Source organism: Macaca nemestrina, chromosome 1, assembly GCF_043159975.1.
Source record: "Macaca nemestrina isolate mMacNem1 chromosome 1, mMacNem.hap1, whole genome shotgun sequence".
NCBI classification, from domain to species: Eukaryota; Metazoa; Chordata; class Mammalia; order Primates; family Cercopithecidae; genus Macaca; species Macaca nemestrina.
Genome location: NC_092125.1, coordinates 213705070 through 213728402, shown reverse-complemented (window position 1 = coordinate 213728402; position 23333 = coordinate 213705070). Strand labels below are relative to the sequence as shown.

The window sequence follows — 23333 nt, the reverse complement described above, 5'->3', positions numbered from 1 at the left end:
GATTGGGTTGGATAAGATGCCTTTGGCAGAACCTCACCCCAAGGTGGACTGGAGCTGAGGTCTGGGTTCAATGCATGTCTGGGTGCTGGCTCCCTAAGGCTGCGTTCCCCAATCAGTATTCCAGACAGGAGCGAACCAGGATGCGGGCGGGGGTGGTGGGGGAGAGAGAACGTTGGGAGGGGGAGACGTGGCTCTGTCAGGAAATGAAGGCTGCCTCGCCACCCCCCTTGCCCCCTGCCTCCCCACCCCCTTGAAGTTGCCAGGCTTTGCCAGGCTTTGCTCTGGCCACCAGGAGAGAGATCTCCTAAGAGAAGGCCACTTGGGGAGACAGCAGCTCCCTCCCGGCTCTTTATCTGCCTGCTACTGTCAGTCAGCCCGACAGGAGATAAGCCCAGAGCTGTCTGGGCCTGAGCCCAGAGGGAGAACATAATTAAAAAGCCACTGCTGGCCTGGCGGGGTGCCGGGGTGTGGGGGAGCACCTGAGGATCTCAACTGGGGACATGGAGAGGACCCAGGAGAAACAGTCCCTTCTTTGAGAAAGAGCAGGGTACTCAGCACTCATTGAATAGCCTTGCAAATAAAGGGCAGCAGGCTACCAGCCCAGGGAAGCTTTGCCTGGCACCGACCCCACAGACAGGAAAACCCAGAGGGAATCTGACCTCAAACTTCTACTCCACACCCTTCATTTGACTTTGCTTTCCATTCCCACCCTACTTCTTCAAGGCATGTGATTACTTGGGCGGGGGTCTTGGGAGGCCCTAGATCATTGAGACACGGTCCTGAGAAATGCTGTGGAGGCCTTCATGCTGCAAAGATGAAAGCCATGCATTCTCTTCTTCATTCAATCAACATAAAGCGGGTAGTGAAGCCAAAGTCGATGTGGCCCATGCCCATGTATATAGCGCCTACGCTCAAACGGGAAACAGAGAGTAACAGACGTCACTCAGAAACAGAACGCAGCACAACAAATGGTTAGAGATACTCTTGGGGAGAGAAACTCAGCTCTGTGCGGGGAAGACAGAGGATGTTGGGCACACTGGTCTGGCCTCCCTGCGGCGGGGACCCGAGTTGACCATGAAAGATGAGTAGGGGGTTACTAGTTTAAAAATGGGGGTGAGGTGGGCCTTCCGGGAGGAGCAGCAAGCACAGGGATGGAAGGAGCAGGACACGTGTCTGGAGTGGAAACTGCTGAGACCCACAGGGTGTGTTTGGGGACCATGGGGATGCTGGGCTGGGGAGGCCAGCAGGGGCCCAACCCCATAGAGTCCCAGGCCACCTTAAACTTTGGTTCTCTGTCCAAGGAGCAAGGGAACTCATTGGTGAGTACAAGAGGGAAGTGGGGTAGCAGAGACCTGTCCTGTTTATGTGCCCAGAATGTTTGTTCTGGTGAGTGGGTGCAAAATGGATTCTTGGGCAAGAGTAGATTCAAGAGGCAGATCAGGAGCTGCAGTCCACGTGGAGGTGGTGGTGGCCTGGGACAAGGTGCTGGTGGTCACGAAGGGAGGATGTGGATGGATACAAGGGTTTTTCCAGAGATGACACATGGGTCTTGGCGATGGATTGGCTGTGTGTGTGTGTTGGGGCGGGGAGGTGGGAAGGAGGTGCAGGAATGACTCCCAGGTTTTGGCCTCTACACCTGGAAGAATGTGGCTCCCCTTACTTTGGTGACTATTGGGGTGGCCCTCACATACCAACTGTTCACTGCAGTGAGCAGGCTCACTGAAGTCAGAGCAGGAAGGACGTGGTGAGCTATTCCAATGTCCTCATTCTGCAGAGGCAACATCTGAGGCTTAGGGATTACAGGACACACAGAGGATGGGGTCAGAGCCTGAGCCCCTCGACTGCCTTCCCCACATGGTCTGTTGGGAGAATTCCAGGCTGAATGTGAGGCTACCTGGACTCTAGCCCTGACTGTGCTCCAACCATTTGAGTGAATCCCAACAGGTCCATGCTTTCAAGCCTCAGTTTCTCTACCTGTGAAATGAAAGGAAGAGAATGGCCACTTCTCCTCTTCTCAGGGAAGAATGGTAGTTATCCTGCGGTCACTTCCTTCCCAGGAACTAGGAAGTTCTTGGGGAAAATGAAAACAATGCTGCTTTGATTGGTTGGGGTTGTCTGAAATGGGAAATCTAGGTTGGGGGGACTTGGGGGAGCCTCTCCCCACTTCCTGCCCTTCCTTGTCTTGCAGGTTCTGAAGGCTGAGTAGCCAGCAGGATGCCCGGCTTGCTGAATTGGATCACGGGGGCAGCCCTGCCCCTCACGGCGTCTGACGTTACCTCCTGTGTCAGTGGTTATGCCCTGGGCCTAACTGCCTCCCTCACCTATGGCAACTTGGAAGCCCAGCCCTTCCAGGGTAAGGACACCTGCTGGGGCCTCCCCGGCTCCCCGGGACCACCGCCTCCTCCATATTGAATCCCTGTCTTGACATTTACTCGCTGACTGACCTTAGGCGAGTCACGCCACCCCTCCGAGTCTGTTTCCTCATCTGTAAAATGGTGAGACTATTTCTGCTTTGCAGGCCCCAAAGCTAATAGCAAGGAGGGTCAGGATTTGAGCTGAAGAAGTTTGGGTTCAGCCCCAGCCAACTATCCCCACACTTTTCTTTTTCTTCGAGACAGGGTCTCATTCTGTTGCCCAGGTTTGAACGTAGTGGTGCGATCACGGCTCACTGCAGCCTCCACCTCCCGGGCTCAGGAAATCCTCCCACCTCAGCCTCCCAAGTAGCTGAGACTGCAGGCATGTGCCACCTCACTCAACTAATTTTTGTATTTTTTGTAGAGACTGGGTTTTGCCATGTTGCCCACTCTGCTCTCGAACTTCTGAGTTCAAGCAATCCACCCGCCTCAGCCTCCCAAAGTGCTGGGATTACAGGCTTGAGCCACAGTGCCAGACTGTCCCTGCACTTTACAGCCCACAAGGCACACTGTCCACTGGTCAGTCCCACACTTTCTCCAGGGGGCCTCACAAGAGGAGAGGCATCAAGACTCAGTCAAAGCCAGGAGCCTCCACTCCTAGCCATGGTTCTTGCTCCTATGACCCTGGGGAAGCTGCCACCACCTCAAAATCAGGATGTTCCTCCCCACTGTCCAGATGCCCTCGGTTGTGGCGGAGCCGATGAGGTAACACAGTAGGCAGGACTTTGTGGACTGAGAAGCCATCTGTGAATATGAACCACGGTCAGGGGTGTGGAGGCACACTGGCCTGCCAGAGTCATTTGTAAATCAAACTCCTCTCCTTCCACTTCAGGAGGGGAGTTGTGGGAAGGCCAGGAGGGCACTGGCCAGGATTCCCTTCCTATCCGCAGTGATGGGGCCTCCTAGCCACCAAACTTCGTGTCTGTGGTCACCAACCTTTGGTGACAAAACCTCAGCCCCACCTGAGATTCTGAAACCCCTGCAGGGCTGCCTTGGGGACCAACACTACCAAAGGGAGCCGCAGGGAAACTTTCTTCGCCTTAGAAATTTCCCGGGCAGGGCAAATGGCCCTGTTCCTGTGTTCAAGGAAACCTAGAGAGGGCGACTTAAATTAGGATCCACCTGCAGACTCAGGGAGCTAAATACCCAAACTACTTCCAACAGCCCTTTGGCTTTCCACATGCAGAAGGCATAAGTCCCCCCACTTTACAGATGAGGAAACTGAGCCCCAGAGGGAGCGGAGGTCGGGGTTTGTGGGGGGCTCACCCTGGACCCAGCATTGTGCTGTCCCGATATTAAGAGGGTAGATAAAACAAGACCTTAACACTGTCAATGTGATCCCCAGCCGCCAGCATTACTGCTGCTTCAGAATGGCAGGATTTCTGTCCCCACCCCAGAGCTACTGAATCCAAATCTGGATTTTAACAAGACCCCAGGTCACTCGTGAGCTTCTAAAGTTTGAGAAGCACTAAGATATAATAATGTGTGGCACGCGGCTTCATAAATTATGCCTATTTTTTTCAGTTCTCACTACGACCCTGGGAATAGGCTTCATTATCCCCATCTTACAGGTGGTGCTAGGAGGCCTAGAGAAGCTAAGTGTCTTATCCAAGGTTACCTGGCTAGGAAACATGACGGAGCCTGGATTAGAACCCTAGTCTTCCTCCAAAGCCCCAATCTTCCATGCCACAGGTGGCAAACTTGTGGTCCATGGACAAAACTGACCACGCAGATGTGCTTTATGAGGCGCACACAAGTCCCATAAAAACCCATGTTTTCGCTCTCTTGGAAAATCAGAAGTTCTGGCCACACCAGGCTCACACACATGCAAAATAAGAGCTGGCCCTGGCGCTGCACTTACCCACCTGGTCCCAGAGCTGGCTCGCTGCCGAGGCCTCTGGGCATCTGCTGAGTGGCAGTGGGCACCACCCAACCGGCAGGCCAAGGATTCAGGTTCCTTCCAGGCAAGGGGTGTGCAGGGTGGGCCTGGGGCACCTCGCGATGCTGGGCCCTGCTCTGACAGGCCTCTTCGTGTACCCCCTGGATGAGTGCACCACGGTGATCGGCTTTGAGGCAGTCATTGCCGACCGTGTAGTGACGGTACAGATCAAGGACAAAGCCAAGCTGGAGAGCGGCCACTTTGATGCCTCCCATGTTCGATCCCCAACAGTCACAGGTAAGGAGACCAGAAGGGCTGCAGCGGGACCTGGGTTGGGCCAGCCAGAGGCTGCCTGGGCTGGAGCCTCAGGCTGACTGCAAGGATAGCAGCGGAACATGAGAGAGAAAGAGCACTGAATTAGTCAGGAATCCTGGACGGAATCCTGTGCCACTTTGGGCCAATAATTAACTTCTCTGAACCTCAGCTTCACTGTCTGTAAGACAGAGGTAATTGACTTTCTGTTGTCACTCGAAAGTGTGTGAGGATCAAAGGAAGGGAGGTAACAAAAGGATTTTAAAGGTCTCTCTAGAGAAACAGAATAACATCTTTTAATTTCAGAGGCTGTAGGACAAGTCACGCCGGGATTTGACTCCCTTTCCTGTTGCTTACAAATGGTGTGAGCTTAGAGAAAAAGTTAACCCCCTCTGTAAAATGAAATGAATAGCTGTCCTCACCCGATGCTCAACCAGTATAATGCAGGGAGAGAACTCACATCACAGTAAATACTCAAAGCATGGCTACTAATGCCTGCTACTGAGGAAACTGAGGCTCAGAGAGGGAGAGCAACTGGCTCAAGGTCAGTGAAAGGCAGCTGTTAGTGCCTTTTAGGCAGCACATCACACAGCATGCTGGTGGAAGAACCAGGGCTAGAACGTAGACCAGGTAAAATATAATGTAAGAGATTCTTACTGTTGGATCTATGATCAAGGTGAAGTTTGTTCAAGTGGTTATTAAAACGTTCAATGAACACTCATCCTGTGTAATGTGCAAAGTTGTCCCTGAGTTGTTATGATTTATCACAGTCCAAAAGGTTAGTTAGGATCTGTCTAGGAGTAACCATGATGGGAGCAGGGGGTGGAAAGTGACTGTGTCAAAAGAGGTTGTGATGATGTTAGAGGAAAAGACCAGCCTAGATCAGGGACCAGGGAGGTGTTCATGGAGGGGTTGGGTGGGTGGGTAGACTGGGTAAGCAGGGACGAAGAAATGGGTGTTTTGATAAAAGGAAAGAGCATGAGCAAAAGTATGGATTCCCAAGGGCAGGGGATGCTTTTATTTGGTTCTTGGGTTGGGAAGTAGAATTTGGGGGATGAAGATGTGACCCTCTGTTGGGGTTTTGTGACTCCAAGTTTTCCACCCCCAGCAAGGTCGAGTGGAAAGTTCACAGGCCTAGAGTCAGACACATGGGGGTTCAGATCCTGGTTTAACGGGTTACTTATTCACAACACACACCCTCAAGCTGAGTCTTGATTTTCCCATCAGCAAAATGGGGCCACTCACTTACCACAAGAGCAATCTTAGAGGGGATCAGAGATAATCTATGTACAGCCCCTGACGCCAGCCTGGCACTTAGGGAACATTCTGCAAGAGGGGGTTTCCATCGCCCCTCATTCCTGCACACCGGGAAAGGTGACCTTGGATGAGGATTTGGAGCGGATCCTGTTTGTGGCCAACCTGGGGACCATTGCCCCCATGGAGAACGTCGCCATCTTCATCAGCACCTCCTCGGAGCTCCCGACGCTGCCCAGCGGGGCTGTGAGGGTCCTTCTGCCTGCTGTCTGTGCCCCAACCGTGCCCCAGTTCTGCACCAAGAGCACTGGCACCTCCAACCAACAGGCCCAGGGGTAAGGAAGCCCTGCCCAGACCAATCAGAGTCCCAGGTGGGCAACAGAGAGTGCGTCAGGTGACATTAGTAGGGGATGGGGTGGGGGAGACAGGGAGGAGATGGGGAGACTCTGCTGTACGGTTGCCACCCTCTGAGCCATTTGCTTCTCCCCTGCTCACTTTTAGAGCACTTAAAAGCATCCCTGAAATGCCCTGTAATGGTACTGGCCAGAAGTTATGAAATTTGGACAGCTTGGAATCAGCATTTCCAAGCTGTCCAAATTTCATAACTTTACTCAAGAGGTACTTTCTGATCACCTACGATGTACCAGACACTGGGCTGGTTGTTAGGGATAGAGAATGAGAAAAACCAGTATGTTTCCTGACATTTTGGAACTTAGTGGAAGACCATTATCCAACGAATAACACAACTAATTATGTGACTCATTGTATACTGGAATGCATTATTGACTGAAAAGTACAAGGAAGGAGAAGTTCATTGGGCTAAGAGTATAAAAGAGGGACCCAACCTGGGGGGTCAGGGGCCGGGCCAGGCTTCTCTGAGGAGTGATGTTTCAGCTAAGAACTGAACGATGAGGAGGATGTAGGTGCAGAGAGGAGCATTCCCGTAGGTGACAGCAGCAGGGACAAAGGCCCTGGGGTAGCAAGGACAGGGCACTGGAGAGGAACAGAAGCACAGGTGGCACATGATGAGGCTGCAGAGGCATCGGACGCCCTTTGGCCCTGGCTAAGATTGTTTCTCCAAAAGCAACAAGGAGCCATCAAGAGGGTTTTCAACAGGATGGGGAGAGGAACATGACAAGCCTGTACCTGGACAGTTTCTCTGTCCTCCCCTCATGGTATGGAGGGAAAATGAGGTGGGTCACTGTCTAAGGCACTTACAGCTGAGATCATTTTCTATGAAAATAAGTGCTGTAGGGGACGGAAGGGGACAGAGTGGGACAAGTGCCATTTTAGCTCCAACGAACAAGAACTAGGATCATTTGTGGCCTGACCTGAATGAAGGGGACAAGCCATGGACATATACTAGAGGGAATATTTTGCGCAGGGAGAGTCACAAGTGCAGAGGCCCAGAGGCAGCAGCAGGTGCCATGTGTCACGGCAGCAGCAGAAATGCTAGTGTGGCTATCGCAGAGTGAGACAGGAAAGGAGAGAGGTCAGATCGGTGGTGATGAGTGGGATCGTGCATGGTCTTGAAGGACGACACTTGGCACAACAGAGAAGCTGGTGGCATAAGCCAGTCTTAGACCAAAGAGCACCAGCCTGTGTGTTGTCTTTGTAAGTGTTGCCGGTGACGATGAGCCTTGTGCATTTGAGAGGCAGGGCCTAGCTGGGACATTCAGGACCTCAGTGAGTCAGGGAACAAGAGGCCAGGAGGCCCTGATGCCACTGAGCGGGTGCTAATACGCTTATTTCTGCCCATTCTAGCAGGCAGAGTTAAGAGTGACACTCTTGGAAAAAGACTGCCTCAAACCCCTGTGAATCTCAAAGGAGCTCAGATAGAGTGACACAAGACAAAATCCAAAAACCAGATGACACCAAGTGTTAGTGAGGAGAAGGGGAAGGCTTGTTCACTGCTAATGGAATTAGGAATGGGGACAGCCACCCAGGAAAGCAATCTGGCAATCCTCAGTGTGCCCTTTCCCCCGGGGATCATGAAGAAATTATTTCACAAGTCCAAAGGGAACACAGACAGGGATATTCATGGTGGCGTTATTTGTGGATGTGGGGAGGCCGAGCTGGGAACAACAAGTACAATGTAACGGATGCCCCCAAGTGATATCAAGTTAGCAGCGAGGACTTGGGTTTGCAGCCTCCTGGGCAGAGTTTTAAGACATAACATTCTGCCAAAAAAAAAAAAAAAGTAAGAGATCGAATGAGATTCATAATATAAGGCGATCTTGTCAGCTTAAAGCACAATTACACCCAAATGCTGCCCCATATTTTACAAGGATGTGTGCATATGGAAGGACATAGATTAAAAGCCTTAGGGGGTGTGCCTGTGGAGACAGCATAGGATGGGAGATGGGGTGGAGATCACAAAGAAAGAGGGCCCCGAAACGTGAGCATTCAGCAGGTGACAGACACTTGGCTAAGTAGTTGCTCCTGGAGTCCTCAAAGCAACTGCAAAGTATTGTACCCATTTAAAGGATGGGAAAACAAACACTTAGAGGAGAAATGACTCGCAAGGCTTGCAGCTCACAAAGACAGAGATTCAAGACATGGTGTGACGCAGTACAAACCGTTTCACCATGGAGCCAGACAGACCTAGGCTAGGAGATCTGGGCCAGGACTCTGCCAGTTCTTAATAGTGGGAAGTTGGGCCAGTCACCTCATCACACTGAGCTTCAGTTTCCCTGCAGAGACTCTGACATTTTCCCAGAGCTGTGGTGAGAACGATGTGAGCTACCCCTCGGGAGCACCGTGCATGATGCCTGGTCCAGCGTGGGTGCTCCTTGGAGGTGGCTGTGCCTTACGTCAGAATCCAGGCTTTCCCTGGGGTCAGGTTGAGTGGGAGAGTACGGGTCTGAGGGCCCCCTTGGTGGGCTGGGTTGCCTGGAACTCATTGTCCTCTCCTTGTCTTCTCACGCTGGTCCCCTGCTTCCACCCTGGCTGGTCTCCTTTCCTTCTCCCGGCACTTTTCCAGCAAAGACAGGCACTGCTTCGGTGCCTGGGCCTCGGGCTCCTGGAATAAGTTGTGTCTAGCGACTCTCCTGAACACTGATGTGTCCAACCCCATGGAGTATGAGTTCAACTTCCAGCTGGAGATCCGTGGGCCATGTCTGCTCGCAGGTGAGAGGGAGATATCCAGACGGGATTGGAGGGCTTCAGGCCAAAAGTCAAAGGCTGCCAGGGATGGGACAGGGGTGGGCAGGGAAGCCAACTGGCCCAGATGGGAGATCAACAAAAGTACACAAAGCCTGTGGACCCCCATTTCCCATGGCCCCAACAAGCAGCCCAAAGATAAGTCCCTTCCCAGTACGGATTTCAAGGCCACCGACTTCCACCCCAATGGCTTTCTCGGGAGAACGTCCACGGGGAATGGTGGACCTTGGTCCTCTCCTAGAGGCCACAGCTGTAAAGCTGCTTCCTGGTTCTCACCTTGTCTGCTTGTCAGAAGCACCCAGAGACACCCGAACATCCTGCAGCCTAGATCCCACCTCCCAGAGATTCTGGGGTATGTTCTGGGCATGGAAACATTTAAAAGCTCCCCAGAAGATTCTAACATGCAACCAGGATTAAGAACCATTGCTCTGAAGGTTCTCCCCACAACCACTCAGAGCCTTAAAAGGACACTAGGATATGGTGTCTTGTCAGTGCATGCGCTCCTAGAGCAACATTGCATTCCAGTGTGAGGTGCGTTTATGGAGCACCCATCAAAAAAGCACCCTTCGACAGAGCGCTGAGAGCCATGTGCTTGGCAGCATGCTTGGGGCTGTGCGTGCCCTATAAGAATGCGACTCCTCCAACCCCCACTAGATCCTGAGTTGAGAGCAGGAAAAGCCATCAGACACCATCTATCTAAGCCTGCATTTTACAGGTGGAGAAATTGAGGCAGCCTGGCCATGGTCATACTGCAGGTCAGGAGCCCCTAATGGGGCTGGCATGTCACTCATCTCTGGCCTGGGTCTTGGTGTGCCCCAGCGAACTCCTCTCTCTCCTGACCTCATGAGCCTATATCCCCCTTGCCTTTCTATGCCACTCAGGGGTGGAGAGTCCCACGCACGAGATTCGTGCCGATGCTGCCCCATCTGCCCGCTCGGCCAAGAGCATCATCATCACCTTGGCCAACAAGCACACCTTTGACCGGCCTGTGGAGATCCTCATCCACCCCAGTGGTACAGTGCCCCACAACGGGCCCCTGGGTTGCCTGTGGGAGGGAGGAGGTGCTGAGCCTGTGGGGACAGAACATGTGGCCTTCTGCCCAGCAGCTAGCTAACCAGGGAAAGGCTCGGGGGTGTGTGGCCAAGGAGAGGAGACCCACTACTTTCCTCCCAGGGAAGTTGGCTCTAGCTGGTGGAATCAAGTGTCTCCTGCCCTGATTCAAGCTCCAGAGGCCTAGGGTCTCATCCACCCATCAGGACACTTTACCCCAGGCCAGCTGAGCAGGGGATCTTTGGAAACCAAAGTTCAGTGAGACCCTGGAAATTCTGTAGCCTCAAGGAGAAATTCTTGTCTGTTCAAGAATTCACAGAATGTCAGGACCTGAAAACATCAGAGAGGCATTTAACCCCATCCCACTACCATTTTACAGATGGCTCAGCTGAGGCCCAGAGAGGGGCAGTGAGTCACCCATGGCCACTAGGCTCCCCTGCCTCCCAGCTAAGGAGTCTTCCCAAGCCCTACACTGCTTCAGGCAGCCAGGGCTTCCTCCCTGCTTCCAACTGGGAGTCCCACCCCTGTGAGAATCTTGCACCTAAACCAAAGCCCCCAGCATCCTTCTCCTGTGATACCTGGCCAAGTGCTGAGAGTCGATCTCATCTCTGCAGAGCCCCATATGCCCCATGTCCTGATAGAGAAAGGGGACATGACGCTGGGAGAGTTTGACCAGCACCTGAAGGGAAGAACAGATTTCATTAAAGGGATGAAGAAGAACAACAGTGCAGAGCGGAAGGTGAGGGCAACTGAGGCGGGGAGCGGATGGTGGCAGAGTTGGGGTGGCACTGAGGCCTGGTCTCCACTGAACCAGGGAGGTGGGGAGGTAACCTGTCCGAGGTCATGCGGCAAGCTGGAGGCAGACACCAGGCAAGAAGTGTTTCCTTCTGTGGGCCCCAGGGCACTGCAGGGCACTTTCAGATGCCCCATTATCCTGGCTCTGTTCCCGCCTCCTGCTAGGTCACCTTTCTCCAGGACCTCGCAGGTGCGTAAGCCAGGAAAATTCACATATGGTGGCAGAAATTGCCTTGGCCTCCTCCGGGCCTCTGCATCCCCAGGGGTGCCCAGGACCCTTCAGCTCCTCACCTCCTGGACCTCCCCTACCCACCAGCTGAGTAGCCTCTTGCTCTTCCTCCCTCTGGGGCCCTTGCTTGCTATGACATAAAGGACAAAAGCAGAGTGGGGAAAGCTGTCCCCCACCCCATGAAGCTGCAGGACAAGGAGGCCTGGCCAGGGGACGGGGATGGGAAAGGGAAGGTTGGAGGCTGAGCGTCAGCCACAGGTCACACCCTGTGCTCTGCCTCCCACTCACGGTCCTGCACACTGAGCCAGGTCCTGAATGCCAAGATAGGTTTCAGAATGATGGCTCATCTCTTTCCATTAGCCCCTTTTTTAGATGAGAAAACTGAGATCTAGCACCCAAAGATCACCAGTGAGCTGAAGGAAGGGAGAGACTGTTATCTCAGAAGTTAGATTTGGTGACCAGGAGGCTAAGGGATGAGAATGGATTCTGTGGGGGCAGTTGAGCTGGATTTCACAACACCACCCATGCTCTACCCGCCTAGCTGGCACAGGGCAGTGGCAAGGTGAGGAAGTGGACAGAGACCCCACTGGAAGCACCTGCTCTCCCAGAGGTGCCCCTCAGCCAGATGAGTCAGTTGGGAGAAGTTGGAGCCAGGTTCTCAGAGTAGGGGGTGGCATTGCCAGAGGGCCAGGTTCTCAGAGTAGGGGGTGGCAATGCCAGAGCTCTGAGAACTGCTGCCTGTATGCCAGAGGGTCCCAGTGGGTCTCCCAGGCCTGGGGCTGCCTGCCTTGCCTGCCAAGCCTTAAATCAATTAGCTCGGGGATGGTGGAAGCAAATGAGAATTAACTTGCCACCTTGGGTTGGTTATGCAAATAGCCTGTATTCTCACAAACTCCAGGGATGACAGCGATCAACCCACAGCTGCTAAGAAATGATGAGTTTATTGTAATTGGATAATGGCAGCTTGAGGAGACATTAGAGAATCCTGAGCCAGGGTACCCACCCCGTCCCTCTGAGAGGAAGATAAGGTTTCTGGAGGTGGCTTCTCTCACTGACAGATGTGGTGCTGCTGCCTTGGGCTCTGTCATCAAAAGAGCCAGTCTGGGCTGTGGCCTCTGGTGGAGGGGCTTCACGTGGGAGAGAGCGAGCCAGTTCCCTTGGCAGGGAGAAGAGTGGGTTGCGGGTATCCACAGGGTGAACATCAATCAGGAAGAGTGGGTGGGACAAGCTGTCAGAAACCCTGGTTTAGCAAGGAGAGGGCAAATCACATAGAAGGACACACCATGCGCAAGAGACAGAGATGCCAAGAGAAACAGAGGCTGAAGAAAAAAAAAAAAAAGAAAAGATGCACACACAGATCAGTGGCAGACAAAAAGGCCCACACAGATTAATTCCCTCACTTATTCATTCAACCAATAAATCTTAGGGGGGCAATACTGAGAATGATACAGTCTTTATCTTCATGGAGCTTATATTCTGGAATGGAAAGACTGAGGGAAAAAAACAAATCAGGCCAGGCGCGGTGGCTTACCCCTGTAATCGCCGCAGTCTGGGAGGCCGAGGCAGGCGGACCACAAGGTCAGGAGATCAAGACCATCCTGGCCAACATGGTGAAACTCCGTCTCTACAAAAATTAACTAGGCGTGGTGGTGCATGCCTGTCATCCCAGCTACTCTGGAGGCTGAGGCAGGAGAATCGCTTGAACCAGGGAGTCGGAGGTTGCAGTGAGCCGAGATAGCGCCACTGCACTCCAGCCGGGTGGCAGAGCGAGACTCTGTCTCAAAAAATAAAAATGAAAAAGCAAATCAAGAGGGGTGATATGACCGCAAGTCATAGGTGCTGGGTGTTCTTTAGCTGGGTATCAGCAAAAGCCTGTCTGAGGATGAGACCTGGCAGATGACCAAGAGCCCACCGTGGGAGGAATGGATGGAGAGGGCACAAGGGATGAAAGAGCAGGAAGCAGAACAATGGTGACGTGTTTGGAAAACAGGAAGAAAGTCAGTGCAGCTGAAATGTAGGGAGCAGAGTGGGTAGAGAGGAGGTGGACAGGTAGGCAGGGGTGAGGCCACAGGGGGCTTCCTAAACCATGGTTTAGAGTATTCAGGGAGGGCACTGTTTGAGCAAGAGAATGACAAGAACAGTCACTCTGGCTGCTCTCTGCAGAGTGGACCACAGGGAGATAAAAGTTGGACAAAGAGAGCAGGAGGAGACTCTTGCAAAGGTCCAGAGACAGAGACAGTCCTCTCCTGAACATGGGCAGTAGCAGTGGAGACAGAGAGACATGGACGCATTCAGGCTGCATCTTAGCAGCAGGACTGGCAATGCTTTGCTGCAGGATGGAATGTGTGGAGTGAGGAAAAGAGGGGAACCGAGGACAACTGTTAGGCGTTTGGTTTGAACAACTGGGTGGGTGGTGATGTCATCTATTGAGATGGGGAAGGAACCCAAATAGACAGAAACTGAGAAACAGACACAGAGACATGTGTACACACAGAGACAGCCAGATAAGGAGACAGAGAGAGAAAGTCGGGGTGGAGAGTGAAAGCAGTGTGAGAACAAAGGAAATGAGATTCTGTGGGAAGGGGAGGGGGAGAAGCAAGGGGAAGGGTCCTGGCCTCAGGGCCAGCTAGGAGGCCACATAAAAGAATAAACACCAAGGCACTGTCATTCCCTTAATCTTTACTGATCCATCTCTGGACCAGGCCCTATGTTAAATTCTGGAGATGTAAAAGAAGCTAAGAGATGACCTGCCTTCAAGTATAATAGCAAACAAGTTGGCAGGAGGCAGAGATCGGAGCAAAAAACTGTATTCAACATGAGAAGTGCCTGGGCCTCCAGGACCAACAACAGCAGCACCAGCAGTGGCAATGATGGCTGCTGTTTAGATACAATTGCTCTCTGCCAGGCAGCCAGCTTCCCAAGTGCACTGAACCCATGCAACAACTCAGTGAGGTATGTCTTCTTGTCCTCATTTCATGGATGAGGAAACTAAGTAATTAAGTCCACCTGGAAATTGGGGAAGACTTTCCAAACGGGTAGAATTTGAAGAGTGAGTAGGAATTTAACAATGGGAGAGAATCAGTAAACCAAGGAAACCCAGTTCACAACCAAGAGGAGCCAGAGCGCAGTTTACACACTGAGTGTAGAAGCGAGAGACCATTACTCAACCAAGGGGCTTCTCGCGTCTGTGCTGACTCAGCTCATCCTCACAACCACCCTGAGAAGCGGACATTATTCGCCCCATTTGACAAATGGGTAAATAGACCCAGAGGAGGGGCTCGCCCCCATGTCACACAGTAGGATGGTGACAGAGCAGGGATTCAAACCCAAGTCTTTCTGTCTGCAAAGTCTATGCTTGCTGTTGCAACCCGTGAAGGTCTAGCAAACAGAGAAGCTGAGCACAGTCAGCCCGGAAGTCTTCCGTGCAGAGCCTGAGCAGGATGTGGGTGCATGGTGAGTGATGGGGACCAGGATGAGTCCCCAGGAGTACCTCTTGACCCCCTGATTGCCCAATCAGAGTGTTCCTTTCTTCTCCAGACAGAAATCATTCGCAAACGCCTCCACAAAGACATTCCCCACCACTCCGTCATCATGCTCAACTTCTGTCCTGACCTCCAGTCAGTCCAGCCGTGCCTGAGAAAGGCCCACGGGGAATTCATCTTCCTCATTGACAGGAGCAGCAGCATGAGCGGGATCAGCATGCACCGAGTCAAGGTACCTGCTGAGAGGACCCCTCCCCAGGGCCCAGGGATCCGGGGAAAATCAGCTGTGCGCCCCCAACCCAGCTTCCTCAGCACTTTCTGTTCCAAGAAACAACTTTTAAAAATCAGTTTAAACAGAGACACCCAAACTCCATTTGCATCTCCAAAAAAACGTGAAGTAGTGTGAGCAGAGGCAGAGCTGGCATCCATTTACAAGGGATGAAGTCATCCATAGCTGTCCTTTGCATTCTACAAACTTTAGCTAAAACACCCCGGCAGGTACTGAGTGGAGCAGGGTAGGAGAAGAGAGGAAGGGAAGTAACATTTGCTGAGGGTCTGCTATGTGTTGGATACGGTGCTAGCCACTTAATGCAAAGCTTGGTATCTAATCCAGACAATAATCCTATGCGTTTGATCCTATTTTTGCCATTTTCCATATAGGAAAGCTGATCTTGAGAGTTTCAGTCACCTGCCCAAGGTCACATGGCCAGTGTGGTCTAAAATTAAACCCACGTCCACCTGACTGTTCCCACCACCTGACATCAGAGCTTCAGTGGACATGGCCCCTGCCATCAAGGAATGTATAGAATTTGGTAGAAAAGACTTGGTTTCTCTTTTTTTCAAGTGCCTAATAGGTGCCAAGCCTTGCCCTTGGCCATCTGGAAAAACAGCAGAATGTAAACACATTTGCTGTCCTCAAGGAGCTGACAGTCAAGAGAGAGGCACAGGCCTGCTAGCCAATCAGAATACATGGGAGCTTTGTCTCCCTGCTAAGGAGAGCTCCTCAGGAGAGTGGAAGCAATGGTGATAGAACCCTCCCCTCGACAATCCAGACGCATTTCACCTGCCCCCTGCCCTACCCCCAGGAGATTACCGGTCTAGACTGTGGCATTTTACAAGACTCCCTTGTATTTTTGATTGTGCAGATGTCTGTCTCTCTGGAGTTATGAACTCATTTAGGAAAAGGGTCATCTATCCTCTCACCTCTCTTTTTCCATGGCGCCTAGCTCTGTGTTTATGCATGAAAAGCCTTCCATCTCTTTATTGATCGAGGTCAGGAAAACAAGGAAGGAGGGGGCAAGAACAGAGTGGGGTTCTGCCATCACTTGAAATTTCATCTTTCCCCCTAGTTTGTTCCCAGAGCAAGCTCTTGTTTCCAGGACAGCAAGCTCAGCAAGGAGAGGAGGGTTGGGTAGGATCTGGGATGCCAGATATCCCCGCGGGTTTGCTACAGTTGTCTTGAAGTATGACAGAGGAGTCATACACAGGACCCAAGTTCCTGTTTGAGGTCTCATGACACAGGGGTGTAGGGCTGATTGACACCTTCTTCCCCAACCTGCCCACCATCAAAGGCAAACATTGGAATGAGAAGCTGTCCTCGGTGCTGGAGTGCTGAAGCACGCTCCAGGCCTTTGTGGCCATCTGTATCCCCTTCTGCATCTATATCAATTCATAAGATGTCTCAGCTACCCTAGAGCATCACAGAAGCATAAACCTAAAACATGCCTTAGGGAGCATTTAATCCATTTTCCCTCCACTTTCCAGGTAAAGAAACTGAGTTGTCAAGAGGCTAAGTGCTTTTCCCAGCATCACAGGGTTAATGAGAGAGCCTGGGCCTTCTATATCTTGCTTCAGAGCTCATTTTCCTTACATTGCTTATGGAGAATTATGCATACTCTGCCACTAAAAAATTCTCTTCTCTGATGATATCATCTCTGCTGCATGGCATTGTGCCAAAAGCAACACCTGGGTTCCAAGGTCAATTCTGCCACTGATTTGCTCCTTGGCTGTGGACAAGTTGATTCTCAAGTCTGGGCTTCATTCGTCCTTTCTGTAGAGTGAGAAGGATCAATTCAGGCAGAGTGAATGTATGTCACATGTCCCTTGGCTCCCCTCTCCCCATCAATTCAATAATTGGTCATGACAATTTTTTTCCTGCTGAACCTGGACTCAGTCTATATCCTTGTCATCCCAGTGTTCCAGGCAGTTACTACCAGTTAAATGGAATTAGTTCATAAATGGAAATCCACTTTCTGGACTGAAAGCCTGTCCAATCTTTGCATTCTGGAATTCTCTGACAATAACTTTCTCTGGCTCTCCTTTCAGTCCTCTTTCTCCTTGGAATCTCTCCTGCCCTTCTCCAGTTCAGCTCACTGAGCTCAAGGTCATGCCTTCACAAATGGCTTTGCATTGGTGCCATCCATGCTAAACATGACCCTTTTAGAGAAAGGCACAGAAATTACTCAGGCTACCCACCCCTTTCCCCACTGACAATAAGGCCACTGGAAGGTTGCTTGGGTCCTTAATTGTGACCCATCGGGTTGAAGTTTTAGGAAAATCTAGGCTCGGGGGGAGGGAGAAAATAGAAATCCAAACAGCCTATGCCAAAGGGGAAAGTCCAGCCAATTTAATTTCCTGCAGCTGGTCTCATTCTTCAACTGCCGCTTGCTGCCAAAAACATGGCTTTAAAAATTCTAATAGGTGTGAGCAGAGACAATCTGTATGGATCAGCAGAATCTCCTCCTAGCAGGAATATGCATTAGTGACTAATGAAAAAATAAGCAGACATTGACTTCTTTTGTAGAGAAACCAAATGTATTGAGGCAAGCAATGAAAAGAGATCGAGAGAATGTTAATGTTAATGTTTAATGTTAATGTTTACAGGGTGGGGGATGGGACTGGGGTGTGAGTATGTGGAGCCTGGAAATCTACGTGGTGTAAAATTTGCCAGAATCCACTTGCAGCTGTTTTCTTCTAGATCCTGAAGGATGATGGCTTCCCTGAAGCCATGCTGAGATCCCTGGGGTACTATCAATAAACAAGATGGGGGACATGGAGGTGAGGGGCAGACAGACCTTCATTCCTCTGCCAAGGCAGAGATGACATGAATAAAAATCTCAAAGCTGTGTTTTTTTTTGTTTTTTTTGTTTTTTGGAGTTTTTTTTGAGACGAGTCTCGCTCTATTGCCCAGGCTGGAGCACAGTGGCATGATTTCGGCTCACTGCAGCCTCCGCCTCCCAGGTTCAAGCGATTCTCCTGTTTTAACCTCCTGAGTAGCTGGGATTACAGGTGTGTACCACCACGCCTGGCTAATTTTTGTGTTTTTAGTAGAGACAGGGTTTCACCATATTGGTCAGGCTGGTCTCAAACTCCTGACCTCATGATCTGCCTGCCTCCACCTCCCAAAGTGCTGGGATTACAGGCATCAGCCACTGTGCCCAGCCAGAGCTGTGTTTTTAAAGCCTCAGTCATTAGTCTTAGGTTTTGCAACCCAGTGTAATTCTTTAGTTCTCCTGAGCCTCAGTTTCCTCCTCTGTAAAATAGGGTTATTAATATTAATATAGATCTCATTGGGTTGATAATGATAACCATTTACTGAATGTTTACTATGCACCAGGCTGAGGCTGAGGGGGGTGACATAACTTAGAATGTTTAGCACATAGTAATTGCTTGATATTTGTGATTGCATTGTATCATAACCATCATCACCATCATCATCATCATCATCATCATCATCATCATCATCATTTATTTTGCTTCTACCATCACCTCCACCTCCTTCATTGTCACGGTTTTTTTCAATCTACCTTTATCAAGGTCTCCTGGTGGGGCATAGTTACATGGGTTATGTTTAGTGTCCATAGACTTCGGAGGCAACGTGACATAGCTTTGAGTCCTGACTCCATTATTTACCCACTGGATGCTCACCAACATGTTACTTCACCTCTCTGTGCCTCAATCTTCTCTTCTATAAAATAGGGATAATAGCGTACCTGCCTCGAACGGTTATGGTGAAGATCAGTGAGGTGATGCATGCAAAGTACCTCCTGTGTACCTGACAAATATGAGCTGAAGAGACTGCCCCTGAGGATGTGTCCTTAGTTAGTGATGGTTAGGTTGAGTCTGATGCAGAAGGTCCCACAGGAGGGCCAGAAGCCATTCCATCAACAGTGTGACCTGGACCAGGCCACTTTCCTCCCTTAGACATCAATTCTGCTTTGGCAGCAGGGAGAGGGTGCTCCCTGCTCTCCCCACCTCTCAGGATCAGCAAGAGGTTAAATGGAACTGGAAAGTCATAATAGAAAGGCTTTAAGAAGTCAGACCTGCTACATGGATAAGTTTGACGATGATGATGATAATGACGATGATGGTGGTGGTGGTGGTGGTGGTGGCTTTGGTCCAGCCTCTGGTCAGTGTCAGCAAATTTCTTGATGTGAGGGATAAGGAGTTGCTGGGTGCAGACAGAGGAGGGTAAATGCCTGTTTGGAGGTCGCTCCTGTTCTGGGAAAGAGAATATTGGAGTGTGGTGGTTGAATGACAAGAACTCCTTCCCGAATCCTGAAAACCACTTTCTCTCCTGCCAGGATGCCATGTTGGTGGCCCTTAAGAGCCTCATGCCAGCCTGCCTCTTCAATATCATTGGGTTTGGATCTACATTTAAGAGCCTTTTTCCTTCCAGCCAGACCTACAGTGAGGTAATGAGGGGTCAAGGCTGGGACCAGGAGGGTGGTGCATGGTGGGGAGCAGAGGAAAGGAGCAAAAGGGGAAAAAATCGTTAAAACCCTAGTGCTGGCCTCAGAAGCTGCCCACCCACAGAGAACTCAGATCACACCCGGGGGCAGAGAACTAAAGAGAAGCTATCTCTGTTTGGACATTTTTCTGACATCCCAGACTTCTGACATCCCCCCCTCTTTAGAATCAAACGATATTTTGGGCAAAGTGTGTGTGTGTGCAGAGATGAGGTACAGAAAGTGGGTAGAGAGAGGACATAGCCCAGGCCTGCCACTCACGGAAGCCTCCGTTTCACAAGGATGATGGATGCATGCAAGGTTGAGCTAAGGAAGCAGATGATAAGGAGTAGGGGAGTGAATAGGTGGATGAGTGGGCGTGGCAGTGGGCTAAGAATGGAATTCACAAGGCTCAAGATACTGTGTGAAACAAGAAGGCTGTGGCCCCAACAGCATGTTCAAAATTGCAGCATCCTACCCAGATCTAAGAAGAGGAAGAGAGGGAGGGAGGAAGGAAGGAAAGGAGGGAGGAAGGACAGACAAATGGGACACTTTTCAACTAAAAATAATGTTATGAGTTTTAAAAATACAAGAATAATATATGTTGCATGCGCTTGTAATCTCAGCTACTCGGGAGGTTGAGGTGGGAAGGTCGCTTGAACGTAGGAGCTTTGAGTCCAGCCTGGGCAGCAGAGTGAGACCTCATTTCTACAATGATAACAACAAAAGAATAATATGTATTGATCACTCCACAATTTTTAAATGTAGATATCAAAAACAAAATGTGTTTAAAAATCTCCCGTGATTATGTCAGTCAGGAAAAAAGGAAGAAAAGACACTGCTAAGAGCTTAGTATAAATCCTTCCAGCCCTTGTTCTATGCGTTTACACACATTTTCAATAAAGATAGGATTAGGCCTTCCATACTGTTCTGTAACCTACTTTTCTAATGTAGCAGTCTATCATGAATATATTTCCATGCCAGTAAGTATTAATCTGTAATGTAACTGTAATGGCTTCCTAGTATTTCACTATACAGATAGATTGGGACTTATTTAACAAAACCCCTGCAGTCAAGCATTAAAGTTCTTCCCATTTTATTTAGTCATCTTTGTATCACAGATTTTGCATGCATCTTTAATTATTCCCTTAGAATTAATTCCTAGCCTTGCGGGCTCAAAAGCTACACATACATCTTAAGACTTTTGATACATGCCGTTACTGCTTTTCTTTTTTCTTTTCTCTCTCTCTCTCTTTTTTTTTTTTTTTTTTTTTTTTTTTTTTTGAGATGGAGTCTCTCATCTCTCTTACTCTGTCACCCAGGCTGGAGTGCAATGGTACGATCTTGATCTTGGCTCACTGCAACCTCTGCCTCTCAGGTTCAAGCGATTCTGCTGCCTCAGCCTCCCAAGTAGCTAGGATTACAGGCATGCACCCCCACACCTAGCTAATTTTTGTATTTTTAATAGAGATGGGGTTTCACCATTTTGGCCAGGCAGGTCTCGAATTCCTGACCTCAAGTGATCCACCTGCCTTGGCTTCCCAAACATGCTGTTACTTCTAAGGCCCGTCCAAGAGTAGATGTTGAAACAGCATTCCCCTGAGCCAGGAGGAGGAGGTCACTGTATCCAGTGGGAATCTACTCTTGCTGCAAATAACATCCATCCTTGGCCAGTTGGGACCCACACAGTTGGTCCAGAGCAAGGAAATTTGAAGCCTGGATTAGAGAAATGATTTTCTCAAAATGTCACGGGGGCTGGTGCCAGAGTCAGTCTCTGGACTCAGATCTTAAGATTCCTAGTCCAGTGTTCTTTCCATCACACAACCCGCCTCCCTCCTCAGAAAAAGAAACCTCATGTATGCCAAGGAATCAGGGGTTTAATGTGCTACCTCTTCCAGGAGTGCTTCTATTTTTAAAGGGGAACCCAGAAAGGACAACTGGTTGGTGTTTCAGGCATTGGTAGGGGGTGCTGTTGAGCAGAATGACACCAAATGAGTGGTCACCCATTCTTCCTGTGAGTGTGAGCGGGGATGAAAGTGGGAGCATTGGTCAACTCTGGTGAGCCTAAAAGAAGATCTAGGGAAACAAAGGCCTCTTCCTTAGGTGGTCTAGAGTCTCTGTGCCATACGGTGACCCTGGGGACTGCCTGCTTCTCTGCAGGAGAGCTTGGCCATGGCCTGTGATGACATCCAGAGAATGAGGGCCGACATGGGTGGGACCAACATCCTTTCCCCTCTCAAGTGGATCATCAGGCAGCCAGTGCACCGAGGCCACCCGCGACTCCTCTTCCTGATCACAGATGGCGCTGTCAACAACACGGGGAAGGTACTGGAGCTGCTGCGAAATCACGCCTTCTCCACCAGGTAGGCCTTGGCTGAGGGTCTAGGCTCGGTGACTCCAAGCTGCTGGGGCTGGGGCACCACAGCCGAAGGGCAATGTGGAAAATGCCACAGGGAGAGGACAGGACCCACAATTCCCACAGGGCTTTGCTTCCAAGATAGTGTGGGCTGATTTCAAAGTTCATCTTTTTCCCTCTCAAGTTCAGAATGGGTGAGCTACCCATGCCTCTGCACACAACTCATAAAAGCAGCCTAGGGAGAGATCCCACAGCCAAGGGAGAGGCTGCTCCCGCTCTGTGCTGGGTGGGAATTGATGGACTGTCTGTGGGTGAATTGATGGATGTGTATGTGGGTACTTCCTGATGGAAGTACCATCTTCTTTCTCCCTCTCCCTCTGCCTGAAGATAGGGCCAGCTCCGAGATCCTGCTGGGCCATGCTCTGTCCCTTTCCACATCAGGAGGCAAAGATGTAGAGAGGATAGGACATAGCAGCCTCTCTTCTCCCCTTCCCCCAGGTGCTATAGCTTTGGAATTGGACCCAACGTCTGCCACAGACTGGTGAAAGGGCTGGCATCTGTGTCCAAGGGCAGTGCTGAGTTCCTGATGGAGGGGGAGCGGCTGCAACCCAAGGTAGGCAGCAGAACCCACGCAGTCCCTTCTGGTGCTGGAACCTCAGAGGCCCAGACCAGTCACATGGCAACTCAGTGGTGGAGCTGGAATGTCACCCCAAAGCTGAGCTCTTCACTAGGCCACACTGCACCCCAATGAGAACCAGAGACTTGCAAGTCACAGAGCAGGCAACTCTTGAAGCAATGCCGGGACGCTAGATCCTCTGGTCTCCAGCCACTGAACACACACTCCATCCACTGCTGGACAGGATGAGGCTCCTGAAAAAGCTACCTATATGGGTTGGAGCTGTGTTTGAGGTCCATATCTGGACACATTCCTGATGATGACAAATGGTGGCTCAGAAGAATCTAAAGAACCCAGAAATAAAGGAGGCTATAGTCTTCTTTCCATGTCCTGCACATTTGACACAAATAAACTAACCCTTAGAAAATCCCCTTATCAGTCCAGTAAACAAAGACAGGGCTGAGATTAAGAGTGAAGACATTTATTGGGGATAGTGTCTATGAAAGGTGGAAGAGAAGGAAACTGGAAGAAAAACTCTTCAGTCCAAGAGTCCGATCCAACAGCTGTGAAAGGAAAGTGGGAGCAGAACTGGGCAAGAAAGCCTCAGACTGTGATGCCCTGGCAAGGTCTCAGCCGTCCAGCAGGGAGCTCTGGAGCAGAGGTTGCCCATCAAAGTCTGTGATGTGCTGAAATGACCAGGCTGTACTATCCCTGCCATATTAAATCATTGACTTGGGGCTTCCAGGGAGAGATATGGTCTTGGCTCAAAAGCTGGGGTGCTGCATCTGGAAGCTGTCACCTAACTGCACTTCTTCCAGCAAGAAGGCATGGTCTTTCTTGAAGGGAGATTTGAAAGCTCACCTCTATACTTGCCACAACCCCCAAGTCATTTTCTCCAGGTTTGCAGTACAGAACATCCAAGGAAATCAGTCTAGGTGATGACCACAGCCGTCATTTACTGAACACCTACCACATGGCAGGCACTTCAAATTCAATATTGCAAATAATCCTTCAACTACACCCTCCTACTTTAACAGAAGGGAAAACTGAGGGCCAG

At 50.6% G+C, this 23333-nt stretch overlaps 1 protein-coding gene across 4 annotated transcripts in view; it reads left to right on the top strand.

Moving 5' to 3' along the window:
- The window catches only part of LOC105483092 (von Willebrand factor A domain containing 5B1), a 68490-nt gene that overhangs the window by 17743 nt on the left and 27414 nt on the right, over positions 1–23333 (top strand). For 3 of the 4 annotated variants that reach the window (XM_011743723.2, XM_071099267.1, XM_011743722.3), the window contains exons 2-11: positions 2189–2353; positions 4438–4590; positions 5924–6194; positions 8843–8988; positions 9903–10034; positions 10686–10810; positions 14633–14809; positions 19161–19271; positions 21465–21667; positions 22159–22273. In XM_011743723.2, the coding sequence (XP_011742025.1) occupies positions 2215–2353; positions 4438–4590; positions 5924–6194; positions 8843–8988; positions 9903–10034; positions 10686–10810; positions 14633–14809; positions 19161–19271; positions 21465–21667; positions 22159–22273 (1572 nt within the window). In that variant the 5' untranslated portion in view covers positions 2189–2214. The remainder of the gene's footprint in view (positions 1–2188; positions 2354–4437; positions 4591–5923; positions 6195–8842; positions 8989–9902; positions 10035–10685; positions 10811–14632; positions 14810–19160; positions 19272–21464; positions 21668–22158; positions 22274–23333) is intronic. The other variant, XM_071099268.1, reaches the window with a different exon arrangement.